This window comes from Triticum dicoccoides, chromosome 4A, assembly GCF_002162155.2.
Source record: "Triticum dicoccoides isolate Atlit2015 ecotype Zavitan chromosome 4A, WEW_v2.0, whole genome shotgun sequence".
Classification (NCBI taxonomy): Eukaryota; Viridiplantae; Streptophyta; class Magnoliopsida; order Poales; family Poaceae; genus Triticum; species Triticum dicoccoides.
Window position 1 is genome coordinate 96165463 of NC_041386.1, and position 26040 is coordinate 96191502.

The 26040-nt window shown below is 40.4% G+C and overlaps 2 protein-coding genes and 1 long non-coding RNA gene across 3 annotated transcripts; all 3 read left to right on the forward strand.

The window, feature by feature from the left end:
- The first annotated feature begins 1600 nt into the window (after nucleotides 1–1600).
- Nucleotides 1601–5145, forward strand: LOC119285191. Its single transcript, XM_037564425.1, has 8 exons — nucleotides 1601–1683; nucleotides 3384–3479; nucleotides 3648–3954; nucleotides 4022–4170; nucleotides 4253–4429; nucleotides 4510–4636; nucleotides 4707–4910; nucleotides 5004–5145. Exons 2-6 carry the CDS (start codon nucleotides 3393–3395, stop codon nucleotides 4576–4578), a joined length of 789 nt encoding a protein of 262 aa, XP_037420322.1. The 5' UTR covers nucleotides 1601–1683; nucleotides 3384–3392; the 3' UTR covers nucleotides 4579–4636; nucleotides 4707–4910; nucleotides 5004–5145.
- A 1100-nt stretch (nucleotides 5146–6245) lies between these two features.
- LOC119285192 lies at nucleotides 6246–6833 on the forward strand. Its single transcript, XR_005139387.1, has 3 exons — nucleotides 6246–6280; nucleotides 6369–6498; nucleotides 6596–6833. It is a non-coding gene; the product is annotated as an uncharacterized LOC119285192 (long non-coding RNA).
- Nucleotides 6834–19849: 13016 nt separating this feature from the next.
- LOC119285193 (selenoprotein K homolog) lies at nucleotides 19850–22645 on the forward strand. The gene is made up of 4 exons (XM_037564426.1): nucleotides 19850–20059; nucleotides 21850–21953; nucleotides 22068–22233; nucleotides 22321–22645. The coding sequence occupies exons 1-4, from the start codon at nucleotides 20041–20043 to the stop codon at nucleotides 22353–22355; spliced, it is 324 nt and encodes a 107-aa protein (XP_037420323.1). The 5' UTR covers nucleotides 19850–20040; the 3' UTR covers nucleotides 22356–22645.
- The last annotated feature ends 3395 nt before the right edge of the window (nucleotides 22646–26040 follow it).

Sequence of the window (26040 nt, forward strand, 5' to 3'; positions counted from 1 at the left end):
AAATATTAAGTTTCCAGGTGTGGTTGAATTGACAACTCAGCTGCTAATACTTGAGAATATTCTTTGGCTCCCCTTGTGTCGAATCAATAAATTTGGGTTGAATACTCTACCCTCGAAAACTGTTGCGATCCCCTATACTTGTGGGTTGTCAGAGCTCTGTAGCATTTCTTATATTATATGTAGATAACATATTGTTGATCAGAAATGATACTGAATTTCTGAATAGCATAAAAGGATACTTGAATAAGAATTTTTCAATGAAAGACCTCGGTGAAGCTGCTTATATATTAGGCATCAAGATCTATAGAGATAGATCAAGACGCTTAATTGGACTTTCACAAAGCACATACCTTGATAAAGTTTTGAAGAAGTTCAAAATGGATCAAGCAAAGAAAGGGTTCTTGCATGTATTACAAGGTGTGAAGTTGAGTCAGACTCAATGCCCGACCACTGCAGAAGATAGAGAGAAAATGAAAGGTGTTCCCTATGCTTCAGCCATAGGCTCTATCATGTATGCAATGTTGTGTACCAGACCTGATGTGTGCCTTGCTATCAGTTTAGCAAGGAGGTACCAAAGTAATCCAGGAGTAGATCACTGGATAGTGGTCAAGAACATCCTAAAATCTTTCCCTACTAATAAAGCACGGAGTGCTTCTGCCCGTACGTCGTCGCTGGCGTTTTGCGAAAAAGCCCCTCGGTTTATAAAAAATCAACCCGCAGTCCCTGTTTTAGTATGGGTCTCTATATAACGTTTCATTTTGCAAAAAAACCCCTGTACTCATTTGAATTTCACTCGCTGTCCTCCCGTCATCTTATCCATTCCTCCTGCGGCAACGGCGGCGGCTACGCCCATTCCGTCGTGCGCCGTCGACGGCCGTCGCCGGCGTGTGGCCACGGCGAAGGTGGTCGGCCCAGACGGCTCTTTGGTGCAGTTCGCGGCGCCCGTCATGGCGGGCGAGGCGCTGGGGGACGCCGCCAGCGCGTCGAGCTTCCTGTGCAGCGCCGACGAGCTCCGCTTCGACGCGCCCGCCCGTGCGCTGGTGGCCGAGGAGGCACTGCAGCCCGTGTGGCTCTACTTCGCGAGCTCCGCTTTGACGCGCCCGCCCGTGCGCTGGCGGCCGAGGAGGCGCTGCAGCCCGGGTGGCTCTACTTCGCGCTGCCCATGTCCATGCTCCGCCGGCCGCTCTCCGGGCAGGAGATGGCCGCCCTCGCCGTCAAGGCCAGCTCCGCGCTCGCCGTCGCCAGCGGTAAGGGGCGGAAGGCGGCTCGGGTGGCGCCTCGCGCGGGAGGATGGAGTCCCTGACAAATTTTTGCTCCCGTGTTTTATTTGAATTTCTGACGGAAATGCTGCTCCCTTGTCCTTCTCAAACTCCTGCTCAGGTCTCCTTCTCAAACAAAGAAACCGTCCCGACCCGGATTGGAGTTCGCTGCTATAAGTTGAATTGTTCTTGGCCCGAATCATGAACCAGGCCAGCGCCACCAGCGAGTAGTGCACCGTCGCTTATGCTCCGCATCATGTCGCCTTTGAGTACGCTGGAGGAACAGGCACCGAGTTCTCCTTTGAGTACGCCGGAGGAACCGGCACCGAGTTTGCCTTTGAGTACGCCGGAGGAACCGGCACCGTGTTCGCCGGAATTCTTGGTCCAGAGAAGCACTCTGAGTCCAACGGTGGCTACAACACAGGTATGTGATGCCTCGACCTCCCTCAAAAACAGCCCTGCTGTTGCCCCTTCCCTCAAGCTTTTGTGTGTTCAGAGTATCTGTATTGTTTGATTTTTTGCATGCACTGTGGCTGGACATGATGTTGGCAGTGTATATCTTCTAGGCCAATTACTGAATAAATCTGACCATGGTTGATTCGGCAGTGTACTGATTGCTTAGTATAGATTGAAGCAGCTTATGCATTGGTGGGGCTGACAACTGAAGGAACTGCCCTGTTGTTGCCCCTTCCCTCAAGCTTTTGTTCTTCAGAGATTTATTTAGAGAGATGGTAACTGAGCAGTAGGTTGTTTTTTGTATTGTTTGATTTTTTACATGCACTGTGGCTGGACATGATGTTGGCAAATACACTAGAGATTATGCTGCAATCTAGCATATATCTTCTAGGCCAATTACTGAATAAATGTGACGATGTTTGATTCGGCAGTGTACTGTTTGCTTAGTATAGATTGAAGCAGATTTTGCATTGGTGGGCCTGACAACTGAAGGAACTGCATCCTCATGGTGGCGCCGCGTTCCCTACTTTATTGTCCATGCTTCATAACATTTTTTCAAGAATAAAAATCGTGACATGCATCCATGAGCACTCCTCTTGACTTGATTGTGTGCTGTAGGGACTGAAAGCCTACCAGTAATTGGGGTGGTCTGCCACTGAACATCCTCTCCAGCAACACCACAAAATACATACAGTTCCCTTTGATGTTTACATATAGCTTAAATTACAGATGTTTTTCCATATATTTAACTTCCAGATTGTATATGTATTGATTGTTAGATAAGGTAGTAAGATTTGACAACTATTGGCCATACAGGTATCTGAAAGTGGTACTTGAGCCATATTTCTTAGTTACACGGTTCTCATTCTACCATGGACCCCAGCTGTCAAGTTTACCCAATCTTTTTCTTATCGAATTGTTATTTTAATTCTCTCCGATTATTATTTCTGTGACACACGCAGACGCACATTAATGCAGAAGATAATACATGTCAATATTCCACAAATCCTATATAATTAACAATAGAAATCATGTCTGGAAAATTTGCTGAACTTGTGGTGTACACTAGAGATCATGGGCTGAGACAATGCAATAGAAATCATGTAGAGGCTGGAAAATTTGCTGAACTTGTGGTGCCTGTGTTCTTTCTGACAGTAGTTGTTTTATGGTGCTTGTGAGGCGTCGACCACTGGTGTTACTTCTTTCAAATTACAATGTTTTCTGATTACCCAGATGAGTTAATTCAGAGGTTACTATCAAATCAATGTGTTCTCAGGTTCAGTATTAATTAGGGAGTTGCTTTTGGCACAGTAGTTCAGAGTTTTCAGATTTTAATTAGCATGCATCAGGGTAATTCCTATTTAACAAACGGTTGCCAATTAATTGGGGAGTTGATGGTTAGGATTGAGGAGTCACTGATAATTAGCCTGCTTTTAAGTATCAGTTTGCTAAACAGGCAAATGCCTATGGGATTGTTGCTGGCATAGTAAGATACATCAATAGGTTTCTTGTTTGTTTGCAAGCACTGATGTGAAACTGCTATCATGACATCATGTCGAGTTCTTTGGATATTCAGGCTTATCTCTTTATTCTAACGGTAATGCATTTTTTATAGACCTGCATGTAGGATAATTGGTTTTGATGTCTCTGTTGTGTGTGCACTTGCAGGTCCCAAAGATGCCTGATAGAACTCGGGTGGAGGCCAAGGAGATTCGGCTCTCGGACATGCCACCAGTAACACTTGATGATAGCAACATGCACACTGTAAGTTTCCCCCTGCAAATTGCATATTTTGATATATGTTGCTGCTGTGAACATTTGTTGTTGTTAAATAGAGCAATTCAATTTAGTTCAGCACTCAACAACTGCATCTACCTTTATATATACCCTAAGTGGGTTTTCTAAAGCAGTTTATTTATGTTGTAACTGCAGAAAACAGATGACACCTCCGAAATGAACATTCCAGAGGATTTCGATAACCGACCTTCAAAAAAAGCAAAAATTTCTGAATCAGGTGTTTTGGAGTCATCACCAATGTCACCAACTATGTCAGCATCTAATCCAGTTTCTAAATGTTTTGAATCGATTGTGCCTGAATCAGAAAATCAGATAGATCATGATCCATTGCCATCACCTTCTAGCTCGACATTAACTCCTGTTTTAATATTACATGATGTCAAGGAACCAGATCCAAATAAAGGGATCAAAGTTGATGAGACATATGATTATCTCCCACAAGGTATTTATTTATTTATTATGTATACTTTCGTATTTTATATATTCTTAAAAAAAATTATTTTATGCAGACTATACATTGACCGACCATGATCTATGTGCTCATATAGCAATAGAATCATCTTTGAGTAAACAATTGCTCGTGGAGATAGATGGAAGTTGTGTCTTGCAAAATCAATTGATGTGCCTGCTAAATGAAAAGGAGTGGATAAATGATGATGTAAGTACCCTTACTCAAACTGGAAAAATATTCTAATCACTTATATCTATTAGTAATGTATTTTTAAATTTCAAAATTATAGGTGATCAATGCATATATATGTTGTATAAAGGACCAAATACATCTCCAGAATGATAATAAAGTATATTTTGAGAGTCCATTTGTTACCTCACTATTTAAACGAGATGGCGAACTTGGAATACAAAAAGATAGTGCCTTCATGACAGAGACTGTCGTCGAATATATGCAACATGACATGGTAATATCCATATTCATAATTTACATGTTCTATGTTTCATACATTTTCATCTATTATTTTCCTAATTATTTTTATTACAGATTAAACTTCCAATAAATGCCAACAACACACATTGGTATTTAGCTGTTGTGAATACAAAAAAAACGTGAGGTTCAAGTACTGGACTCATTGTGCTGGGACTTTGACCGTGATGATCTCGCTCATACGGTTAGTTACAAAACCATTTTTAATATACTTCGCTAATGTGTATCATTTCTGACCATTATTTTATTTTTAGGTACGAGGAGTACAATTTCATTTGGACCTTCTTAAAAGTCAAAACTTGGTAAAAGACAATTGGAAAGACGTTGATCTCACTGAATGGAAGATCACAGAACAATTACAAAAGGCAATTCAAACAGACAGTTCTTCATGTGGTTTGTTTATGATCAAATTTATGGAATATTTCACCGGATGTGCACTATCTTACCCAATTACACAGGTATATATCTTTTTAAAATTAAAAAGTATGTTAATTTCCCAAAAAGTATGTTATTTTTTAAATAATTTACTAATAATTCTTTGTGTTGTACAGGAAATGATTACTTCATTTAGGTTTAAGTTAGCCAGCATACTATTATGTTGGAAAACAAACACTGCAGCAAGGACTACAATCGTTGAAGAAAGTAACGATGACACTAATGGAGATCCTGATGATGTTCAAATATTAGAAAGCCTAGATGATATAAAAATATCAAAGAAAAAAATCCCATTATCTGTTGAAAATAAATACAGATCACTAATATCTATTCTTTCTAATATGAGTGTACATGAATTAACAGCTGGACTCTGTAGCTTCATTAAATCAATCAATTACACTGAGATTTTAGAGTAAGTCATTTCAAATTAGTTTTGCAATTTTAAATTATCTTACTTATTTTCTTAATGGTTTATTTTATTAATTTTATCATTATCAGGAAAGTATGGATCCAAAGTTCAAAGCCATATCCGATTAGCTTGTCTCTCAGAAAACTACAAGAAATGTTGAAGGATGATTTACCCATGGACAAAGATTGCTTTAATTTGGTTGTACGGAAGATTATGTTTGATGACATCCAAACGGCACAAAAAACAAAACATTCGATAGCAAAACATTATCTCGACATGAAATTTTGGGTATGTTTTTATATTTATTATATACTTTCTTTTCTATATTCTAATTTTAAAATACTTTCTAATCAATTATTTTGTATACTAGATGACTACTGATTTTGGACGGCACCCAGAATTCCGTAAGAAGTTAGATGCTGAACAACTAGCAAATACTGTTCGTAATTGGCCTGGTATAAAATATAATGTTTCAACATGCAAAACGGTAAGAGCACTTTTGTATACTTTAGGCCACAATTTTTTTATTACATCTAATATGTAGCCTATTTCAGATTCATATTCCAGTACAATCCAACAGTGATTTCATTCTATTCACATTGGACAAAGATACCAGAACTGTGTACATTTTGGACCCTGCTCCTATTAATCCCATGTACCGATGGAACCCACTCGCAAAATATGTGCGCAAAATTATATGGATTGCAGAACACTTACAAAAGGCAATGTCAAAAGCATGCCCTGGGTCTATATGGAATGAGGATATTCTCCTATGGCATCAAAAAATCCTAGATGATATTCCGGTTTACAACAGGTATTTCTCAAGAGATGAATACTACATATTAAGTATTTGTTGTTTTGAATATATACAAAATTTTAATTACTAACATATATATTCTTATATATAAGGGAACTGTCCGGTTATGTTGTTCCTCTGTTCATGTCCACATGGAAAATGAAAGACCACATTTGCCAATTTTAAAGGTAAATATCGCGACTATATAGATCATTAATATTATAATTACACATCTCATTCTAATGTTCTTCGTGTACAACAAATGTGGGTGTACAGGATGGATATGAACTCAGAAAAATTATTTTGGGCCAACTCCTAACATTCAAGGACAATGAAAGTGAAGATAACATGCCTGCCGGTGTACTTGAATTCATCAATTGTATCAGGAAAATCCAATCTAAAAGTGGTAAGTGAAATAGTACGATTCGTAAGATTTCATAATAACAAATTATTTTTTCAAGATTGATTACTTGGTCGTGCTAACTTCCAATTTCCTCAAACAGGACTTGCGTGCTATTTCTGAAAAGAGAAGCTTCTCTGTTGGCTGGCATCTCTGGTAGTAGTTTTAGATAAGTAGCAAATGAACCAGTTGGGTCAATTACAAATATTTGGCTGTAAATGACTTTCAGTTTCTACCTTATAATGAAATGTAGACATGTACTCTTTAACAGTATTGTGATCTTGATGGTGGTCTTATGTATTGGTTGAAATTTCATGATGTTTTGCAGTGCTCTTATTATTTTATTTCCACAAATATGGGCCTCAGATTGTTGATTGCTTAACTGCTTCTGGGATGTAAAAGAAAAAAAACACAAAAAATACAAATAAAATTTTATACTACCTCCGTTCCTAAATATAGGGTGTACAGTTTTTGGCACGAAGATTAAAGAATGCATGTGGAGAGAAAATTTCACAAGTTTTGGGCGAGATTTCACCTGACTAATTGACATGAGAAAATAGTGGAGCTTGCTTGATATAAGGAAATGTAACCAAATCCCTAAAATAGTTAACCAAACGAGTTGTACAATGCAATACACCTTATATTTTAGATTTTTTTTCCTCAAAAATCTATACACCTTATATCAAAGAACTGAGGGAGTATTTCAAAAGTAATAATCATCACCATAAAAATGATTCCCTTCTAAATAATATTCTCAATTTTTTATTTTAACACCTTCTCAAAATTAATAAAAATTGTTATTTCTGAACAACAAAAAATAATCCTTCATCCAATGAAATGAAAGTGTGAACCTGAGGTGTATGAAGTTTTCTTTCCTCCCGTTGCAACGCACGGGCACATTTACTATGTTAGATAAAGCCCGTGCGTCAAGGTGTGCAAAACCAAACCAAAAACCAAGAACCGAACCAAAAAAACAAAACTTTCAGTTTCAGTTTTCAATTCTACAAACCATTTAACATTCAGTTTTTTCTGTTTAAAACCGAAAACCGTTCGGTTAAACCGAAAGAACCGAAGTTCGCTTTTATGTGCAACAATACAAGCTGAAAGCTGAAAACTATCCTTTTATAGCCATCCACCCACCGCGCTGCAGCTCGATCGGCGAGGTGGGACTAAATCGATGCAGCTGGAAACAACAGCAGGGCACCTAGCACATGCGATGCTTGTGTGGGTTCAAAGTATCCAGCCCATACGGCCTCTTTGTCGAGCGATCCACGTCCAGCAAGCCGATCAGTCTTGTCGGTACTCGGGAGTATCGACCTGGGTCGTATGCTCGTAGCCTCGTGGCCGTTGGAGATACGTAGGCCTTTCTCTCTTTCCTTTTTTTTGCTTCATCCCTCATCTAATCAATCATATCTGCTGCCATTTCTATATCTATACCTCTATACCTACTAATAAACCAAGGTGATATTCTTGGTTTCGTCCCGCATTAGATATTTTTTTTCGTTAGTTTTGGCACCTTTATTTTTTTTACTAATAAACCAAGGTGATATTCTTGGTTTCGTCCCGCATTAGATATTTTTTTTCGGTTAGTTTTGGCAGACAGTCCGTCCAATTGCGAGGTGGTACTAAAATTTTTTGTCCATCCAATTGGTCCGCATCCACATCCTCTCAATGGGCCTGCACGCATGTTTCGGTACCTTACCCGATTTTCGCACGTACTCACAATAATCCCACCTTGATTGCTTTCCTCAAATCCTACCAACTTATATACCTACTCAAATTGCCCGTAATATCAACAACGAGCCTCTTGGATCAATAAACGCATAAGGAGTCAAGAGAAAAAGAGAAGGGAGGTGGCAGACATGACCGGCCGTCCGGCGCGCGGGGCTCCTGAGCAAGGCAGGGGGCGAAGATGGAGCAAAGGGCTTGGCCGGAGGAGGTAGGCAGTCCTGCGCTGAGTCCACAACCGATCCGGCGCTGGGATTGGGAGGATAGGATCGAGGGAGTGTTGTGGGGCTCCCGCTCCGGGCCGGCCAGGCCGGTTGATCTTTACCCATATTCTCTCTCCCGTCATTTCCTGTGGCGTGCATGATTTATACTTAGGTCCACAAAAGAAGTTTCATCGAAATTGGAGAATTTTGGAAAAAGTTTTGTGGGCCAAACTTGTAATTGAAAATGCAAGGGATTTTGGAGAAGGTTGGAATGGAAATTGGAAAAGCAATTAAATAAAATACAAGCAAATATCAAATGATTTTCCAAAAATATCCATAGTTTTAATTTGGTGTGAAATATTCAATCATGATGAAATGTAAAAATAAAATAAAATAAACATTATAATGATGAAAAAATTGGTCTTGGGTTGTTACAACTCCGATCTTACCTTATCTTCTTACGGAGGTTCAATCTATTCATGAGAAATCGTTAATTTCAATAATCTTCTAAGAAACTGGCAGCTAAATTTGATAACAAAACTTTAATTGATATATAATTTTTTTAATAACAAGTTAGAGGAAAATAGCATCTATTTTCATAAAAAATTAGTACGCAACCCACAAAAAAAATTACATATTAAAAAATAAGGGTAGTATAATTATATACATCACTTGGCCTAACGTTGAAATTAGCATAACACTAAAACTGATTATTTAATATTTTCTCTCTTTTCTCTATTTCCACATATCAACAAAAATCGTCGATAAGGATCGGGTAGGGTAAGGAATGGGAAAAGGGTGTGTGATACTACTCAGTCTCATTCTTATATTATGGACAGAGGGAGTAACATGCCTGGACGTTGAAAGAAGTATACCATATTTTTATTGTGTGATGTTGGTAACTCAAAATAAGCACTACATGTACAATAATTTTTATTATCAATATGGTAATCTAAAGATAACGTTGTTCACCCGATTAGTTGTCTAGGATTAACGTCGCAAGTTTCAAACTAGCGTCCCAAAGAATCCAATTATTAATTGATCCATCATTTTTTTTCTCATTATCATATTTATCCTCTACATTTCCAACCTGATTAGTTATAATTGGTGTTTGCTTCGTAGCGAAGCATGTCAATTTTTATTCTCCCGTTGCAAGACATGTTTGCTATGAAATATAATTATCAAAATAAAACATGTTAGCCATAAAAACTGATACCATTTTAGAAAATTATTTGAAATTAAAAATTATTTAAAAATTTCAAATAATTTTCTAAAAAATTACAAAAAAATCCTTAAAAACATATTATTCCAATAAATTAAAATAAATAAATGAAAGACTATTCCTTGCATTACTACGTCGTCATCGGATGAAAATGCGGAGTTGAAATACATCGTGACGAACAATGTTATGGAGGCCTCTTCACATTCGCACTTCATGGACTAAAAAGCGATACTCAGGATTACATTATTTCTGACATTCGTCAAAATTGTATATAATAAATATTGCGGAATGACAAATGGAGCATGTTCTATTAATTTTATTGCCCGTTGCAACGCACGGGCATTTGTACTAGTACCTGAAAAGGACTAAGGATATGTTTCTCGTATATGGAGGTGACAAAGAGATCATCGTAAACGGTTACGTCGAGGCAAGCTTTGACACTGATCCGGATGACTCTAAGTCACAAACCGGATACGTGTTTTTATTAAATGGTGGAGTCGTCGGTCGGTGCATTTCCAAGCAGAAGCGTCGTGGCAGGATCTACATGTGAAGCGGAGTACATAGCTGCTTCAGAAGCAGCAAACAAAGGAGTCTGGATGAAGGAGTTTATACTCGATCTAGGTGTCATACCAAGTGCATCGGGTCCAATGAAAATATTTTGTGACAATACTGGTGCAATTGCATTGGCAAAGGAATCCATATTTCACAAGAGAACCAAGCACATCAAGAGACGCTTCAATTCCATCCGCGATCAAGTCAAGGAGGGAGACATAGAGATTTGCAAGATACATACAGATCTAAATGTTGCAGACCTGTTGACTAAGCCTCTCTCACAAGCAAAACATGATCAGCACAAAGACTCCATGGGTGTTAGAATCATTACAATGTAATCTAGATTATTGACTCTAATGCAAGTGAGAGACTGAAGGAAATATGCCCTAGAGGCAATAATAAAGTTGTTATTTATATTTCCTTATATCATGATAAATGTTTTATTATTCATGCTAGAATTGTATTAACCGGAAACTTAGTACATGTGTGAATACATAGACAAACAAAATGTCACTAGTATGCCTCTACTTGACTAGCTCGTTGAATCAATGATGGTTATGTTTCCTAACCATAGACATGAGTTGTCATTTTATTAGTGGGATCACATCATTAGATAATGATGTGATTGACTTGACCCATCCATTAGCTTAGCACGATGATCATTTAGTTTGTTGCTATTGCTTTCTCCATAACTTATACATGTTCCTATGCCTATGAGATCATGCAACTCCCGAATACCGGAGGACCACTTTTTGTGCTACCAAACGTCACAATGTAACTGGGTGATTATAAAGGTGCTCTACAGGTGTCTCTGATGGTGTTTGTTGAGTTGGCATAGATCGAGATTAGGATTTGTCACTCCAATTGTCGAAGAGGTATCTCTAGGCCCTCTCGGTAATGCACAACAATATAAGCCTTGCAAGCAATGTCACTAATGAGTTAGTTGCGGGATGATGCATTACAAAACGAGTAAAGAGACTTGCCGGTAACGATATTGAACTAGGTATTGAGATACCGATGATCGAATCTCGGGCAAGTAACATACCGATGACAAAGGGAACAACGTATATCGTTATGCGATTTGACCGATAAAGATCTTCGTAGAATATGTGGGAGCTAATATGAACATCCAGGTTTCGCTATTGGTTATTGGTCGGAGACATGTCTAGGTCATGTCTACATAGTTCTCGAACCCGTAGGGTCCGCACGCTTAACATTTGGTGACGATCGGTATTATGTGTTTATGTGTTTTGATGTACCGAAGGTAGTTCGGAGTCCCGGATTTGATCACGGACATGACAAGGAGTCTCAAAATGGTCGAGACGTAAATATCAATATATTGGAAGCCTATGTTTGGACATTGGAATGGTTCCAGATGAGTTCGGACATTTTCCAGAGTACCAGGAGGTTGCCGACCCCTCGGGGAGTATATTGGCCTTATTGGGCCTTAGTGGAATAGAGGAGAGGAAGGGAAAAGGTGGGAGGCGCGCCCCCCTAGCCCAATCCGAATTGGGTGGGGGCGCCCCCCCCCCCTTTCCTTTCCCCTCTCCTCCCCTTCCTTCTCTCCTACTCCTACTACTTGGAAGGGGGGAATCCTACTCCCGGTGGGAGTAGGACTCCCCTAGGGCGCGCCATAGAGGGTCGGCCCTCCCCCCTCCTCCACTCCTTTATATACGGGGGAGAGGGCACCCCATAGACACACAAGTTGATCATTGATCCTTTAGCCGTGTGTGGTGCCCCCTCCACCATAATCCACCTCGGTCATATCATCGTAGTGCTTTGGCGAAGCCCTGTGATGGTAGCATCATCATCACTGTCATCACGACGTCGTGCTGATGAAGCTCTCCCTCGACACTCAGCTGGATCAAGAGTTCGTGGGACATCCCCGAGCTGAACGTGTGCAGATCGCGGAGGTGCCGTACTTTCGGTACTAGGATCAGTCGATTGTGAAGACATACGACTACATCAACCGCGTTGTCATAACGCTTCCGCTTACGATCTATGAGGGTACGTGGACAACACTCTTCCCCTCTCGTTGCTATGCATCACCATGATCCTGCGTGTGCGTAGGAATTTTTTTGAAAATTACTGCATTCCCCAACAATTACCATAATTATTAGAGGAATTACTAGGAAACGGCCTAGAATTAAACTTTCCTCTATACACGTTGTTACAAAAATTGTTCGTACCAACAAAATTCACATCCATAGATTCATTATTATTCTCAATCAAAGTGGACAAAGGCATATCATTAGGATCAGAAGAAACACTCTTATTAGCAAACAATTTCATAAGTTCATCCATCTTTCCACTCAAAACATTAATCTCTTCAATAGCATGAACCTTTTTACTAGTAGATCTTTCGGTGCGCCATTGAGAATAATTGACCATAATATTATCTAGGATTTTAGTAGCCTCTCCTAAAGTGATTTCCATAAAAGTTCCTCCCGCGGCCAAATCTAAAAGATTTCTAGAAGCAAAATTCAATCCAGCATAAAAATTCTGTATGATCATCCATAAATTCAAACCATGTGTAGGGCAATTACGTATCATTAATTTCATCCTCTCCCAAGCTTGTGCAACATGCTCATGATCAAGTTGCTTAAAATTCATAATATCATTTCTAAGAGAGATGATCTTAGCGAGAGGAAAATACTTAGAGATAAAAGCATCTTTGCACTTATTCCATGAATCAATACTATTTTTAGGCAAAGAAGAGAACCAAGTTTTAGCACGATCTCTAAGCGAAAACAGAAATAGCTTCAATTTAACAATACCATTATCCACATCTTTCTTCTTTTGCATATCACACAAATCAACGAAGCTGTTTAGATGGGTAGCGGCATCTTCACTAGGAAGGCCAGCAAATTGATCTTTCATGACAAGATTCAGCAAAGCAGTATTAATTTCACAAGATTCATCATCGGTAAGAGGAGCAATCGGAGTGCTAATAAAATCATTGTTGTTGGTATTGGATAAGTCACATAATTTAGTATTATCTTGAGCCATTGTGACAAACAGTCAATCCAACACACAATCACACAAGAGGCAAGCGAAAGAAGGCGAACGAAAAAAGGGGGAACAGAAAAGAGGCGAATAAAATGGCAAGGTTGAAGTGGGGGAGAGGAAAACAAGAGGCAAATGGCAAATAATGTCATGTGAGGGATAAGAGTTTGTGATGGGTACTTGGTATGTCTTAACTTGGCGTAGATCTCCCCGGCAACAGCGCCAGAAATGGCTAGTTGACGGGGGATAAAATCTTGACTTGACTTGGTGCAAATCTCCCCGGCAATGACGCCAGAAATCCTTGTTGCTACCTCTTGAGCATGTGTTGGTTTTCCCTTGAAGAGGAAAGGGTGATGCAGCAAAGTAGGTAAGTATTTCCCTCAGTTTTTGAGAACCAAGGTATCAATCCAGTAGGAGACTACACGCAAGTCGCCTAGTACCTGCACAAACAAATAAGAACCTTGCAACAAACGCGATAAAGGAGTTGTCAATCCCTTCACGGCCACTTGCAAAAGTGAGATCTGATAGAGATAATAAGATAAATATTTTTGATATTTTTGTTGTATAGATTGAAAAGTAAAGATTGCAAAATAAACGGCGATAGAAATTGCTAGTTGACAGGAAAATAATATGATGTAAAGTAGACCTGGGGGCCATAGGTTTCGCTAGTGGCTTCTCTCAAGATAGCATATATTACGGTGTGTGAACAAATTACCGCCGAGAAATTGATAGAAAAGCGCATAGTTGTGAGAATATCTAGGCATGATCATAAACAGAGGCATCACGTCCGTGTCAAGTAGACCGAAACGATTCTGCATCTACTACTATTACTCCACAGATTGACCGCTATCCAGCATGCATCTAGAGTATTAAGTTCATAAGAACAGAGTAACACATTAGGCAAGATGACATGATGTAGAGGGATAAACTCAAGCAATATGATATAAACCCCATCTTGTTATCCTCGATGGCAACAATACAATACGTGTCGGTTCCCTTTCTGTCACTAGGATCGAGCACCGGAAGATTGAACCCAAAGCTAAGCACTTCTCCCATTGCAAGAAAGATCAATCTAGTAGGCCAAACCAAACTAATAATTCCAAGAGACTTGCAAAGATATCAAATCATGCATATAAGAATTCATAGAAGAATCAAATATTGTTCATAGATAAACTTGATCATAAACCCACAATTCATCGGATCTCGGCAAACACACTGCAAAAAGAATTAAATCGAATAGATCTCCACGAACATCGAGGAGAACTTTGTATTGAGAACCAAAGAGAGAGAAGAAGCCATCTAGCTAATAACTATGGACCCGAAGGTCTGTGGTAAACTACTCACACATCATCGGAGAGGCAATATGGTGTTGATGTAGAAGCCCTCCGTGATCAAATCCCCCTCCGGCAGATCACCGGAAAAGGTCCCCAGATGGGATCTCATGGTACAGAAGGTTGCAGCGGTGGAAAAGTGGTTTCGTGGCTCCCCTGGATGTTTTCAGGGTATAAGAGTGTATATAGGCGAAAGAAGTAGGTTGGTGGAGCTACGAGGGGCACACGAGGGTGGGGGGCGCGCCGCCCTACCTCGTGGCTGCCTCGTTGTTTCCTTGACCTCCACTCCAAGTCTCCTGGATTGTGTTTGTTCCAAAAAAGATCCTCGCGAAGGTTTCATTCCGTTTGGATTCCGTTTGATATTCCTTTTCTGCGAAACACTGAAATAGGCAAAAAACAGCAGCTGGCATTGGGCCTCCGGTTAATAGGTTAGTCCCAAAAATAATATAAAAGTGCATATTAAAGCACATTAAACATCCAAAACAGATAATATATTAGCATGGAACAATAAAAAATTATAGATACGTTGGAGACGTATCAGGGGCCACCCAGGAGCCACAAGCTCAGGGGGGCGCCCACCCCCAGGGGGCGCGCCTAGCGAGCTTGTGGGCCCCCTGGACCTCCAGCAATCCTAACTCTGACTCCATATATACCTATTTGCCAAGAAAAAAATCAAAGAGAAGGAATCGTCGTGTTTTACGATATGGAGCCGCCACCACCTCCTGTTCTTCATCGGCAGGGCTGATCTAGAGTCCGTTCGGGGCTCCAGAGAATGGAATACGTCGTCGTCATCATCATCAACCTTCCTTCACCGCCTATTTGATGATGCTCGTCGCCGAGGAGTGAGTAATTCCTTTGTAGGCTTGCTGGACGGTGATGGGTTGGATGAGATTTATCATGTAATCGAGTTAGTTTTGTTAGGGCTTGATCCCTAGTATCCACTATGTTCTGAGATTGATGTTGACATGACTTTGCTATGCTTAATGCTTGTCACCAGGGCCTAAGTGCCATGATTTCAGATCTGAACCTATTATGTTTTCATGAATATATTTGAGTTCTTGATCCTATCTTGCAGTTATATGCACGTATTACGAGTTATGATCTGCATACCCCAAGGTGACAATAATTGAGATTCTTTACGGTGATTACCATAGTTTGAGGAGTTCATGTATTCACTAAATGATAATGCTTTGTTCTGGTTCTCTATTAAAAGGAGGCCTTAATATCCCTTAGTTTCCTTATGGACTCCGCTGCGACGGGAGGGTGGGACAAAAGATGGCATGCAAGTTCTTTCCATAAGCATGTATGACTATATACAGAATACATGCCTACACCACATTGATGAATGGGATCTAGTTCTATGTCGCTATAGGTTACAGCTGCTACATGATGAATGCCATCCAACACAATTATCCATCGTTGATCCAATGCCTAAGCTTTTCGCATATTGATCTTTACTAAGTTACTTTCGCTGCTGCTGCTGTTACAATCACTACAAAATTGCTACTGTTTCTGCTACTACTGTTACATTTACTATCATACTACTTTACTACTGATCACCTTGCTGCAGATATTAAGTCTTTCAGGTTTGGTTGAATTAACAACTCAACTGCTAATACTTGCGAATATTATTTGGCTCTCCTTGTGTCGAATCGATAAATTTGGGTTGAATACTTGATGACCCACAAGTACAGGGGATCAATCGTAGTCCTTTCGATAAGCAAGAGTGTCGAACCCAACGAGGAGCAAAAGGAAATGACAAGTGGTTTTCAGCAAGGTATTTTCTACAAGCACTGAATTTATGAGTAACGAGTAGTTTGATAGCAAGATAATTTGTAACGAGCAAATAATGATAATAGTAAGAAAAGTGCAGCAAGGTAGCCCAATACTTTTGAGGCAAAGGACAGGCCAAAAAGATCTCTTATAATAAGTAAAGCGTTCTTGAGGGTACACAGGAATTTCATCTAGTCACTTTCATCATGTTGGTTCGATTTGTGTTCGCTACTTTGATAATTTGATATGTGGGTGGATCAGTGATTAGGTGTTGTTCTTACTTGAACAAACCTCCTACTTATGATTAACCCCCTCGTAAGCATCCGCAACTATGAGAAAAGTATTAAGAATAAATTCTAATCATAGCATTAAACTTTTAGTTCCAATCGGTCCCTTACGGAATAGCGCATAAACTAGGGTTTAAGCTTCTGTCACTCTCGCAACCCATCATCTAATAACTACTCCACAATGCATTCCATTAGGCCCAAACATGATGAAGTGTCATGTAGTCGACGTTCACATGACAACACTAAGGGAATCATAACATACATACTATCAAAATATCAAACACATATAAAATTCACATGATTACTTGCAACAAGGTTTCTCCCATGACCTAATCATGCTCATGATCAGAGGGGTATTAAATAGCATAATAGATCTGAACATATAATCTTCCACCAAATAAACCATATAGTAATTAACTATATGATGTAATCAACACTACTAATCACCCACAAGTACCAACCTATAGTTCCGGTACAAAGATTGAACACAAGAGATGAACTAGAGTTTGAGAGGAGATGGTGATGTTGAAGATGTTGATGGAGATTGCCCTCCCCAAGATGGGAGAGTTGTTGGTGATGATGAGGACGACGATTTCTCCCTCCAGGAGGGAAGTTCCCCTGGCGGAATCGCTCCGCCAGAGGGCAAAAGTGCTCCTGCCCAAGTTCCGCCTAGAGACGGCGGCGCTTCGTCCCGAAAGCCCCCTCCTTATTTTTTCTAGGTCAAAATGACTTATATACCAGAAAACGGGCACCGGAGATGGGCTGGGCCGAGCACAACCCATTAGGGCGTGCCTGGGGGGCCTGGCGCGCCCTGGTGTCTTGTGCTCACCAGGTGGCCCCCCTCCGGTAGCTATTTTCTCCATTATTTCTTATTTATTCCATAAAATTCCTCATGAAGTTTCAGCTCATTTGGAGTTGTGCAGAATAGGTAGCATGACGTAGTTTTTTCAGGTCCAGATTTCCAGCTGCCGGAATTCTCCCTCTTTGTGTGAACCTTGCACATTATGAGAGAAAAGGCACTATAATTACTCCAAAAAGAATTATTATGCATAAAAACATTATAAAATAACAGTAGGTAAACATGATGTAAAATGGACGTATCAATACTCTACCCTTAAAAACTGTTGCGATCCCCTATACTTGTGGGTTATCACCAATCCACAGGGAGATAGCCTCGCACCACCTCCCTCGCAACAGGTGAGGCGAGTACACTGGGCAACGATGGCTAGATGACTCTCTTTATATTATGTTCATGTTCACACAATTCTTTTACATTCATGCAATGGTGAACATACAAATCCCTAGTGTATGATTCAATATAGCATACCACTGGTATGTGATAGGGATTGTTTCTTCTTTGTTCTTCTTGATTAAAAATCCATCATGAGTGAATCTTCCAAGTTCAAGGAGTGATCCTCGCTTTGCGAGCGTATGGTCCTTCGAGTCCGTCCTCATGTTATGGTCCTCTCACTTGGTGAGGGTTGAAAAGGAGTGAGGTGAGACGTTGCACCTCCTCAGCTTGCCGGCAAAAGCTCATAGCCAAGTCCTCAGTCTTATTTGGTTGCATTATTTCTTCATGGTTTCTCATGTCATTCCAAACATGGTAGATTCGAGTATAGCAATCACTTGTTCAAGCACGTGGTTCATCTTCATGGTCTTACTAGCCAATTTATTACATGCTTTGTTGTGTACTTGCTGGGTCTCTGGAGTCACCTCTCGTGGACTTTGTTTCAGGTACATCATCGTGAGGCTTTGCAAGTAGTAGGGAAGGGTGTAGCTCCCATGGGTGTTCACTCATAAATTACACACCCCTTTCATTCACCTAGCTTGATCATGACAACTCTCATACTTTAGTACATGATTCTTGATAGCCAGGATCCACTTGTTGTGTATAAACTTTGCCATTGTTTGTTTCTGAGATCACTATGTTTACTTATCAAGGTGGGATTGAAGTTTGTTAGTTCCCACCTGGTACCCGTGTGTGTTGGGAACATATGTTTTCTTCTTCTTGTGTAGCATAACGGTTTGTGGCTCAACCACTTTGCTCTATATGGGTTATATGAGCTTGTTAAATGTTTCCGCTTGTGATATTATATATGCTCTGTTTACTCAACTGCCTGTCGTGGATGTCCGACTATACAAAGGAGGTGCTGCCGGATTTTTCCCACGAGCAGGTTTGGTTTGGTTTGTGTTCTGTGATGGTAACATTCCTTCTTACAAGGAGGGGTGTTATAGGGTGTCTCGGAATAGTCCTTCCAGAGAAAGAAATGACCGCTCTCTCGTTGGGATTCAACGCCGGAGTGTGCCCCGGAATCGAGCCCCCGAACAACGGCCACTGCCTACTCAGGTGGTCATGGACGAGCAACACAACAGTCACCATCTCCTCATTGTCGGATGAAGAATCATCCGAGTCGCAAATGAAATTGTGGAAAAAGAACTCGTCGGCGGAGTCAGTTTGTACCTTGCGAGCAAACCGTCGAACAATTTGCGGGAGTCATCGAAGAAGTAGGCCGACGAAGTGTCGCGCGCCTCCCCTGGACCAGGTAGCTGGCCTGGCGGCGTCTGACGAGCGTGGCGTTGTCGTCGAAGGAGCTAGCCGAGGACGCGGTGGTGCTGGCGGCGACATCGGGGGAAGCTGCGGTAGCCCGGCGGTGGTGGCGACGACGTTGGACGGTGGCGTGCTGCGGGGGAGGTATATTGGTGCGGACGGCTGGCGAGGGCACCGAAACTGGGCGGCGACGACAATGGGATAGGGCGCTCGGGTGCTTGCTGTCGATGGGAGGAAGAGAATGTCCTATGTGCAACCGACAGGTGGGCAAGGGGGAGGAGTAGGTGGGCGTCACGCGCGTCCGGCTTGTGTCCGCGCCGACGCAATGAGACCTAAATTTTGGCCTAGAATGGGTCGCCCGACGAATGAAAAATGGATGCGCGTTCGTTTAGATCGGCGTGCTGAGTCAACTTTGTGTTTGTTTTAATCTAAATAGACACACGCTGGCGAAATGAGTCGGCACGTTAGAGTTTTTTTAGGTCACTCTAAGAGAAGTCGTCCGATAGAAACTCGTTCCGGACGTCCGGCGTAAAGAGCTCATCTTCAGCCTCATATCATCCATCGAACGGCTCACAAAGCACAAGATGACGTGGTGCCCTCTTAACCGATAAGGAACCTACGAAGCCACTGACAGGTGACCCCACACGACCCCTAGTTTCCGGGTCCACGGGTCCACGAGCCAACAGCCAATAAACGAGGCAAGCACGGCAACCCTCTCGAGCCCATTGGTCAGGTCAGGTCTTCCCACGCGGAAGGACGAGGAAGGTTCACGAATCCCCTCCTCACTTCGTCCCTCCCCCTCTCCTATTTCTTCTCTCCGGACCCCGGGCCAAAATTTCATCCTAAGTTCCATCGAAGAGGGCGGCAAGGGGGCGATCCGGATAGCGCAAGCGCGACCATGGCCTACGTCGAGAGAGGTAATCCGGTGTTCCGATTCTGTAGATTCCATGTAAGATCTGTTCATAATCTATATATCCACCGTGGAAGTTTTGATCTGTGATTTCGTGCTCGTGAGTTCGTTCCTCCTGCCCGATTCGTCAAATATTTCACCTAGATGATTCCTGTGGTCATGTTCAGCAACGGGCACCGCAGGCTGGTCTGTCTATTTCAGTTTTCTAGAAAAACATCAACAGCTAGTGCATTTTATGGGAATCATTTGGACAATATCATCTTGTGGATTCCTTCGTTGCCACATACTGTATGTTTGCTTTCAGACGTGTAAGGAAAAACCTAGCCAGATTGGCTGATTGCCAATAGTTGTGTGCTGAGCAAGGGATCTTGCTAAATGAACAGTCCTTCACTATCGTTGCTGTTCAAACGGAATTTTGTGAGAAATATCCAGGTAGCAGGACATAGAGGCGGCCTCCATAGACTGGTAACTAATGCATTAGTGGTTGCATTCCTTTACATTACATACTACCACCAATTCCAGACCCCACATAATGGATGAGTTCTTTCCATGTTGATTAGGTCCAAATAGCCGAGTCCTCAGTATTGTTTTATATGTTCACTAAGATAGAAATACATCTTTATTTGTTGCCAAAAAGAGGGAAGGCTGCAGACAGATAAAAAATGTCTGGCGTATTTTTTAAAGTTTGTGTTAGAGATGTCCAAGCTTATTATGATATTTCATGGATTAATGGAGATATTCCTTACTGAATCATCGTAAGTAAGTGTCTCTGTATTTGGTGTGTGCACATAGTAGTCCAATTTGTAGTGGAACCTCGGCCACTTAGTGTCATTCTGTGGGTCACTGAAGAAAATAAGTGACGTTAGAAATTAGTTTGAGTGAAACAGGTAGCTGCCCACAGTTCAATGGACCAAAGTAAACAATTGCTAGTTTTCTTTGCGTACTGTTTGTGAGTTATACTAGTATTATCACCCACACTTTGCTAGGATGGTGATTCATTGTGTTAATACCACTAACAGCGGCATTTCTAGATTATTTAGGTGTTGCTCAAATTTGTCTTCCTAAGGGACACTGTTTCATGAAGTAATTCTGGCAAATTATGAGCTTCAACCCTGTGAGCTGAAAGGTCCGTGATCAAAGCATCTGTTAGGCATGTAAGACCTAAGTGATGACATGCTAATTGTGTTTGGTCCCTCCGTAAAGAAATATAAGAGCGTTTAGATTACTAAAGTAGTGATCTAAACGCTCTTATATTTCTTTACAGGGGGAATATAATGTTAATTGACTTGGCTTTATTAAGATTTTGCATTATAATCAATTTTAGAGTAAAAGAAGACTGGTTCATTTGGTGTAACTTAAGATTTTAAGTGGAGCATACTCACTTCCGGGTGATTTCTTGGGTTATATTGCACTTATAGAGCGTATGAATTGGTGCTAGCAGTTTCATTCGTCAGTTCCTGGAGGCATGTCTTGTTTAAGAACAAGTTTGAGGTGACATTTTGGAGGCACCTGGCCACGTTTGATCACTCCTTGGCTTTTTCCTGAAGCCAAAATGTAGTTTGGAGCATTCACAGTGTTGTATTTGAAAATTGATTGATCACTTTTTAGCATGCACAAAGTTGCGAAATTCACCCTTGAGTACATGTAATTGCATTGTTGTTGAATTTGTTCGGATTCATTTCTGGCATTGATTGTTTTCTATAATTATGCGACTTCTTTTGATCTTAAGTCCGTATGTATGTGAGTAGGCTTTCATTTAAGTAGGACTGTGACCATCAATCTCATTTGTGTTTCCAGGTGTTGTGAAAGGCAAACGGACAATCTGGAGACTAAGCATAATCCCTGACTTCTTTAAGGCTATTGTGAACTTCATCAGAATGTTCTTCCTCACAATGTTTTCTGTAAGTGATCAGAATTAAACTGCTCGAATTATCTTATTGTTGCCAAATTAGCCTTTTGTCCCATATATTTCCATGAGTTAAAACACAATATAATTCTCGCGTCTTATCTTGTAGATCGAGAAAACAGACAGCTATAAGAAAGGATATGGTAGTGGTAAGAAGTGGGATGGTGGACCTGGTGGGGGAGGTCCTGGTGGGGGTCCATATGGTGGTGGGGGCGGCGGCGGAGGTGGCCCTCGCGGTCCTCGCACACTATCTGACCTCCGATCAAACGATCAGAGTAAGTCCTATCTTCTGAAATTCCAGATTTTGTTGTTTGTTCAGAATGGTGGATTTGAGATTTCTGAGCCAAATTCTCTAATTTCAGGTTCCCTCCCTGCTTGTGGATCCTGCTGCGGATGACATCCTAATAACAAAAGAACAATGATTAATGACAGAAGAACTACCGTATTTCAATTTCAGCAGAGCAAAATCATTGCGACGCTGTGAAGAGTCTAGCATGTCGAGTATATATAGCTTGTTTCTGATGTGATTTGCACACTGTATTCATCATCGCTTTGCCATACTGAATTGTCCTGGATGGAGTCAAAATCTTATCCTTATACTGGTTTCCTGTTGTGCAATGTGAATTTACTATACCTTCTGTCTACTTTGTAATTCTGTTGAGATTGGACTTGACGAATTGTTTGCTATTTGTCGAATTCAGCGAGGAAATAGTTGGAACAACGTGAAATTTACCATGGTTATCTGATAGTCCTGTAAACTCCAACTGAAAACAAGAGTAGAAAAACTGAAAATGAAACTGTTCTAGGAGGAAAGTGTTCATGATTCTTATATCGGTTGGGTCAGCAAGCAAACCGCTGTCCTACTCCTTATCATTTACTTACATACCAGAAGTTTAACCCCATAACGATAAGTTTGGACTTCGACCAAGGAGCACGTAGCAAAGAAACTAAAATTTACTATGTAAATTAATATCCTGGACTTCGACCAAGGAGCACGTAGCAAAGAAACTAAAATTTACTATGTAAATTAATATCCTTATGTTAATCGTACCTAAGGCAATTTGAAACAAAATCGCCTTTGTCAACAAACTTTGAATGCTAAAATTAGATGTACCTTTGTAAACAGTGATGGTATGTTGTACTTGCTGAAATGGTTCATGTGAACAGCTCATGCTCAAACATTTTATGTCTATTTTTTTTTGAGCGGGGTCTATTGTGTTGATGAGCATCACTTGGGCGCAAAGCATTGTTTTGGTGCGGACCAAACCTAAACAAACTCTAAATAGACACAACCCCAAAAAATAACATGGATCAATGTGTGCCAGTGAGACCAACAAGAAGGCCTAAAAAGCCTTTTGCCTTACATAGTATTTCCATTAACCCAATAGAGTAGTCGAGTTGAAAGCCGGGAACTTAAGAGCCAAGGTTGTATCTTGTCCTGATCTAGAAAACCCCTGTGAAACATGACTTCTGCAAAACATACAGATATAATAAATGGTTATGGAACCACCCGAAACGTTTATTTTTGAATTCAAAAGGAAAAAACTAATCTCGATGGGTTGAATTACTTACAATTTCTGTAGGTTTTAATCCATAGAAATATTTCTTGTGGAGATCCTGTAGAGTATTTATATAATATTTTTTCTTTATCTCAGTTTCATGAAGGGGAGCCTTGGCGCAGTGGTAAAGCTGCTGCCTTGTGACCATGAGGTCATGGGTTCCCAACAATTTGATAAAAGAACTATTGCATGGACCGTGCCTCGTTTTAATTTTTGATGAGTTTGTTTCACTTCAGTTTTGGTATTTTGTCACTATTGCACTTTGGACTAGTGGGATCAGTACTCACTACAACTTTGCACTTTCGACCAAGATGGTTCGTTTCAGAAAACAACCGATTCATGTAAGGTCTGCAGCTAGAGAATGAACAATGACTTCTCTTTTGTACATTGGTGTGTCTGGAAAATGGCTATAACTTGGTTCTTGAAACTGGTGTAAACCCCACGCTTTGCTACAGGGAATTATTAAACTGTTCTACAAATGTTTATTTTGAAATATTTATATAAAAATTACACTTTTAAGTACAGAGTTACAAAGGTCAAATGTTTCCCTAAAAATACAAATTTGAAATGTCGTTGAAGTCCATAACAAACTAAAAATGTTAAATTTTGGTACAATATTTTTCTCACATAATTAAGGCAATTTCAGTGGTCGCATCAGTCAGGAAGTTATACACAAGATTTGGTAATGTTTTGATCTAATAATTGCCGTGATTTTTTCGAAGAGTGGATCTTTTGCTCTCAGGATCCATGGAGCCTGAAATTTTCAAACATTCAAAAATCAACCTTTTAATTTAAAAAAAGAGTCTGAAAATAAATACAAGTACTTATAGATGAATAGTAGATGTGTGCGAAATTTATCGCGAAATACATTTTTATGTGCCCTGTACAAAAAAACCAAAATCATGTAATTTTATAGTGAATAGTACTCCATATGTATTAGAAATACGCCGTTTTGTCATTTTTGTCTAGCTCGCATAAAAAGGTATTTCATCATGAAACTTCGTAGAGAAGTAGTGTACATCCATATGTATATGAGTATTTTTTCAGAATTTTTAGAAACTTAATTTTTTTAATTTTGAACTTTTCAAATAAAGGGCTCCATGGAGCTCGAGCTCCATTAGGCATTTCCGCTTCCTTCGTTCTTTTCTAATATGTCTTTCCACGAAGAGAGGTCATTTCACCAAGAGACTGTCTTTCCATTAAAAGATATTTTTCACTAAGGGATGTGTCTTTCCACAAAGAAACAAGAAACATCATTTCAGTGAGGGGTGAGTTATTTGACCAAAGGACTCAATTGTTCATAGGCCCAATTGTCAAGATCTAATGAACATGATCCATCCTCGATATAATCCAACAATTTGTCTTTTTAGGTTCATTCCTTAGTCTAGCTTCTATGCAAGCTTTAACAATTTATGGACTAGTTGTGGCACTAGCGCTTTTATTTGCGAACCCTTTTGTTTTATCCTAAAAGAACTTCTTTCGATTTCGTTAGATACTTTTTTTAGTAAATTGGTGTTTGTTGGAGTGGTTTAATATGGATGTTGCATTAAGAGCCGATTTTAGAGTAATAGGGAAGGGATTTCAGTTGCATGGTGTATGTCTAAAATTTGAATGAATAGCGTGAAGCTCTTATCGTCATTTTTCTTCACAATGTCATGCTTTTCTTCTTTACTGTATATAAGAACACTGCATGAAAAGTTTGGATTAACATTATACATTTATATTTTGAGTTCAAAATTCACAGTGACATGTTTTTAGTGTCTTCATGCGTATATCAGGTTTCAGGATAGGACTCTATCGATAAACCTATTTTTTTTTGGTAAAACGAGCCAAGCAAGTCTTTTTTTTACGAGAGCAAGCAAGTATTTTTGAAAGGCCATATGTTAAATATCATCCCTCACAAGAAACCTTCTTATGATAGTAAGAAATTACGTGCAAGTCCTTGCCAAATCAGCATTGTGTTCCTTCTGCATCCATAGATGATGTGTCATGAAAAAATATCATTACCGTCTCTAGGCCTCCGTCTCACCGGAGTAACCTGGTTCAAACCCATAAGCTTGTAGAAGCACTGGACGGGAAGTCATCTATGTAGACCAGAAGACAATGGTGCCCATGAATTGGGTAAATCATCGTCATGGAGAAGTCGGAAATGAGGGCTAGAGGATAATCTCGACTCCAACCAGACAAAGGAGGGGAACACAACCTTACAAGTTCCTCGACAAAGCCGTCTCTGGTTGAGCTTCATTGGATTGATATGGACCTAGAGAACAAAATAACATGGCAACACCATCTCCTCCACATGTGGCCGCTGTCGTGAACAAGCATTAATCACACCAGACCAAGTGCCCGACGTTTGACACCATCCATGGACTCATCGATGCAACTTCTACATGGAAAAAGTCGAGGAATAATTATTCCCATCGTTGATGTTGCCCAACTCCACCGACAACGAAGAACTTGAAGACTCTACGAGACACGGTCAAGACATTTGGATCCGGGATCCCCCATATCCCCCCTACCGCA

What these genes read in the sequence shown, in the direction of transcription:
- LOC119285191 (XM_037564425.1), top strand. Translation starts at nt 3,393, where the DNA reads ATGCCTGATAGAACTCGGGTGGAGGCCAAGGAGATTCGGCTCTCGGAC. An exon ending in ATATGATTATCTCCCACAAG is followed by an intron (nt 3,955 to 4,021) that starts GTATTTATTTAT and finishes TATTTTATGCAG; the next exon opens with ACTATACATTGACCGACCAT. An exon ending in AGGAGTGGATAAATGATGAT is followed by an intron (nt 4,171 to 4,252) that starts GTAAGTACCCTT and finishes TCAAAATTATAG; the next exon opens with GTGATCAATGCATATATATG.
- LOC119285193 (XM_037564426.1), top strand. An exon ending in TCTTCCTCACAATGTTTTCT is followed by an intron (nt 21,954 to 22,067) that starts GTAAGTGATCAG and finishes CTTATCTTGTAG; the next exon opens with ATCGAGAAAACAGACAGCTA. An exon ending in CCTCCGATCAAACGATCAGA is followed by an intron (nt 22,234 to 22,320) that starts GTAAGTCCTATC and finishes CTCTAATTTCAG; the next exon opens with GTTCCCTCCCTGCTTGTGGA.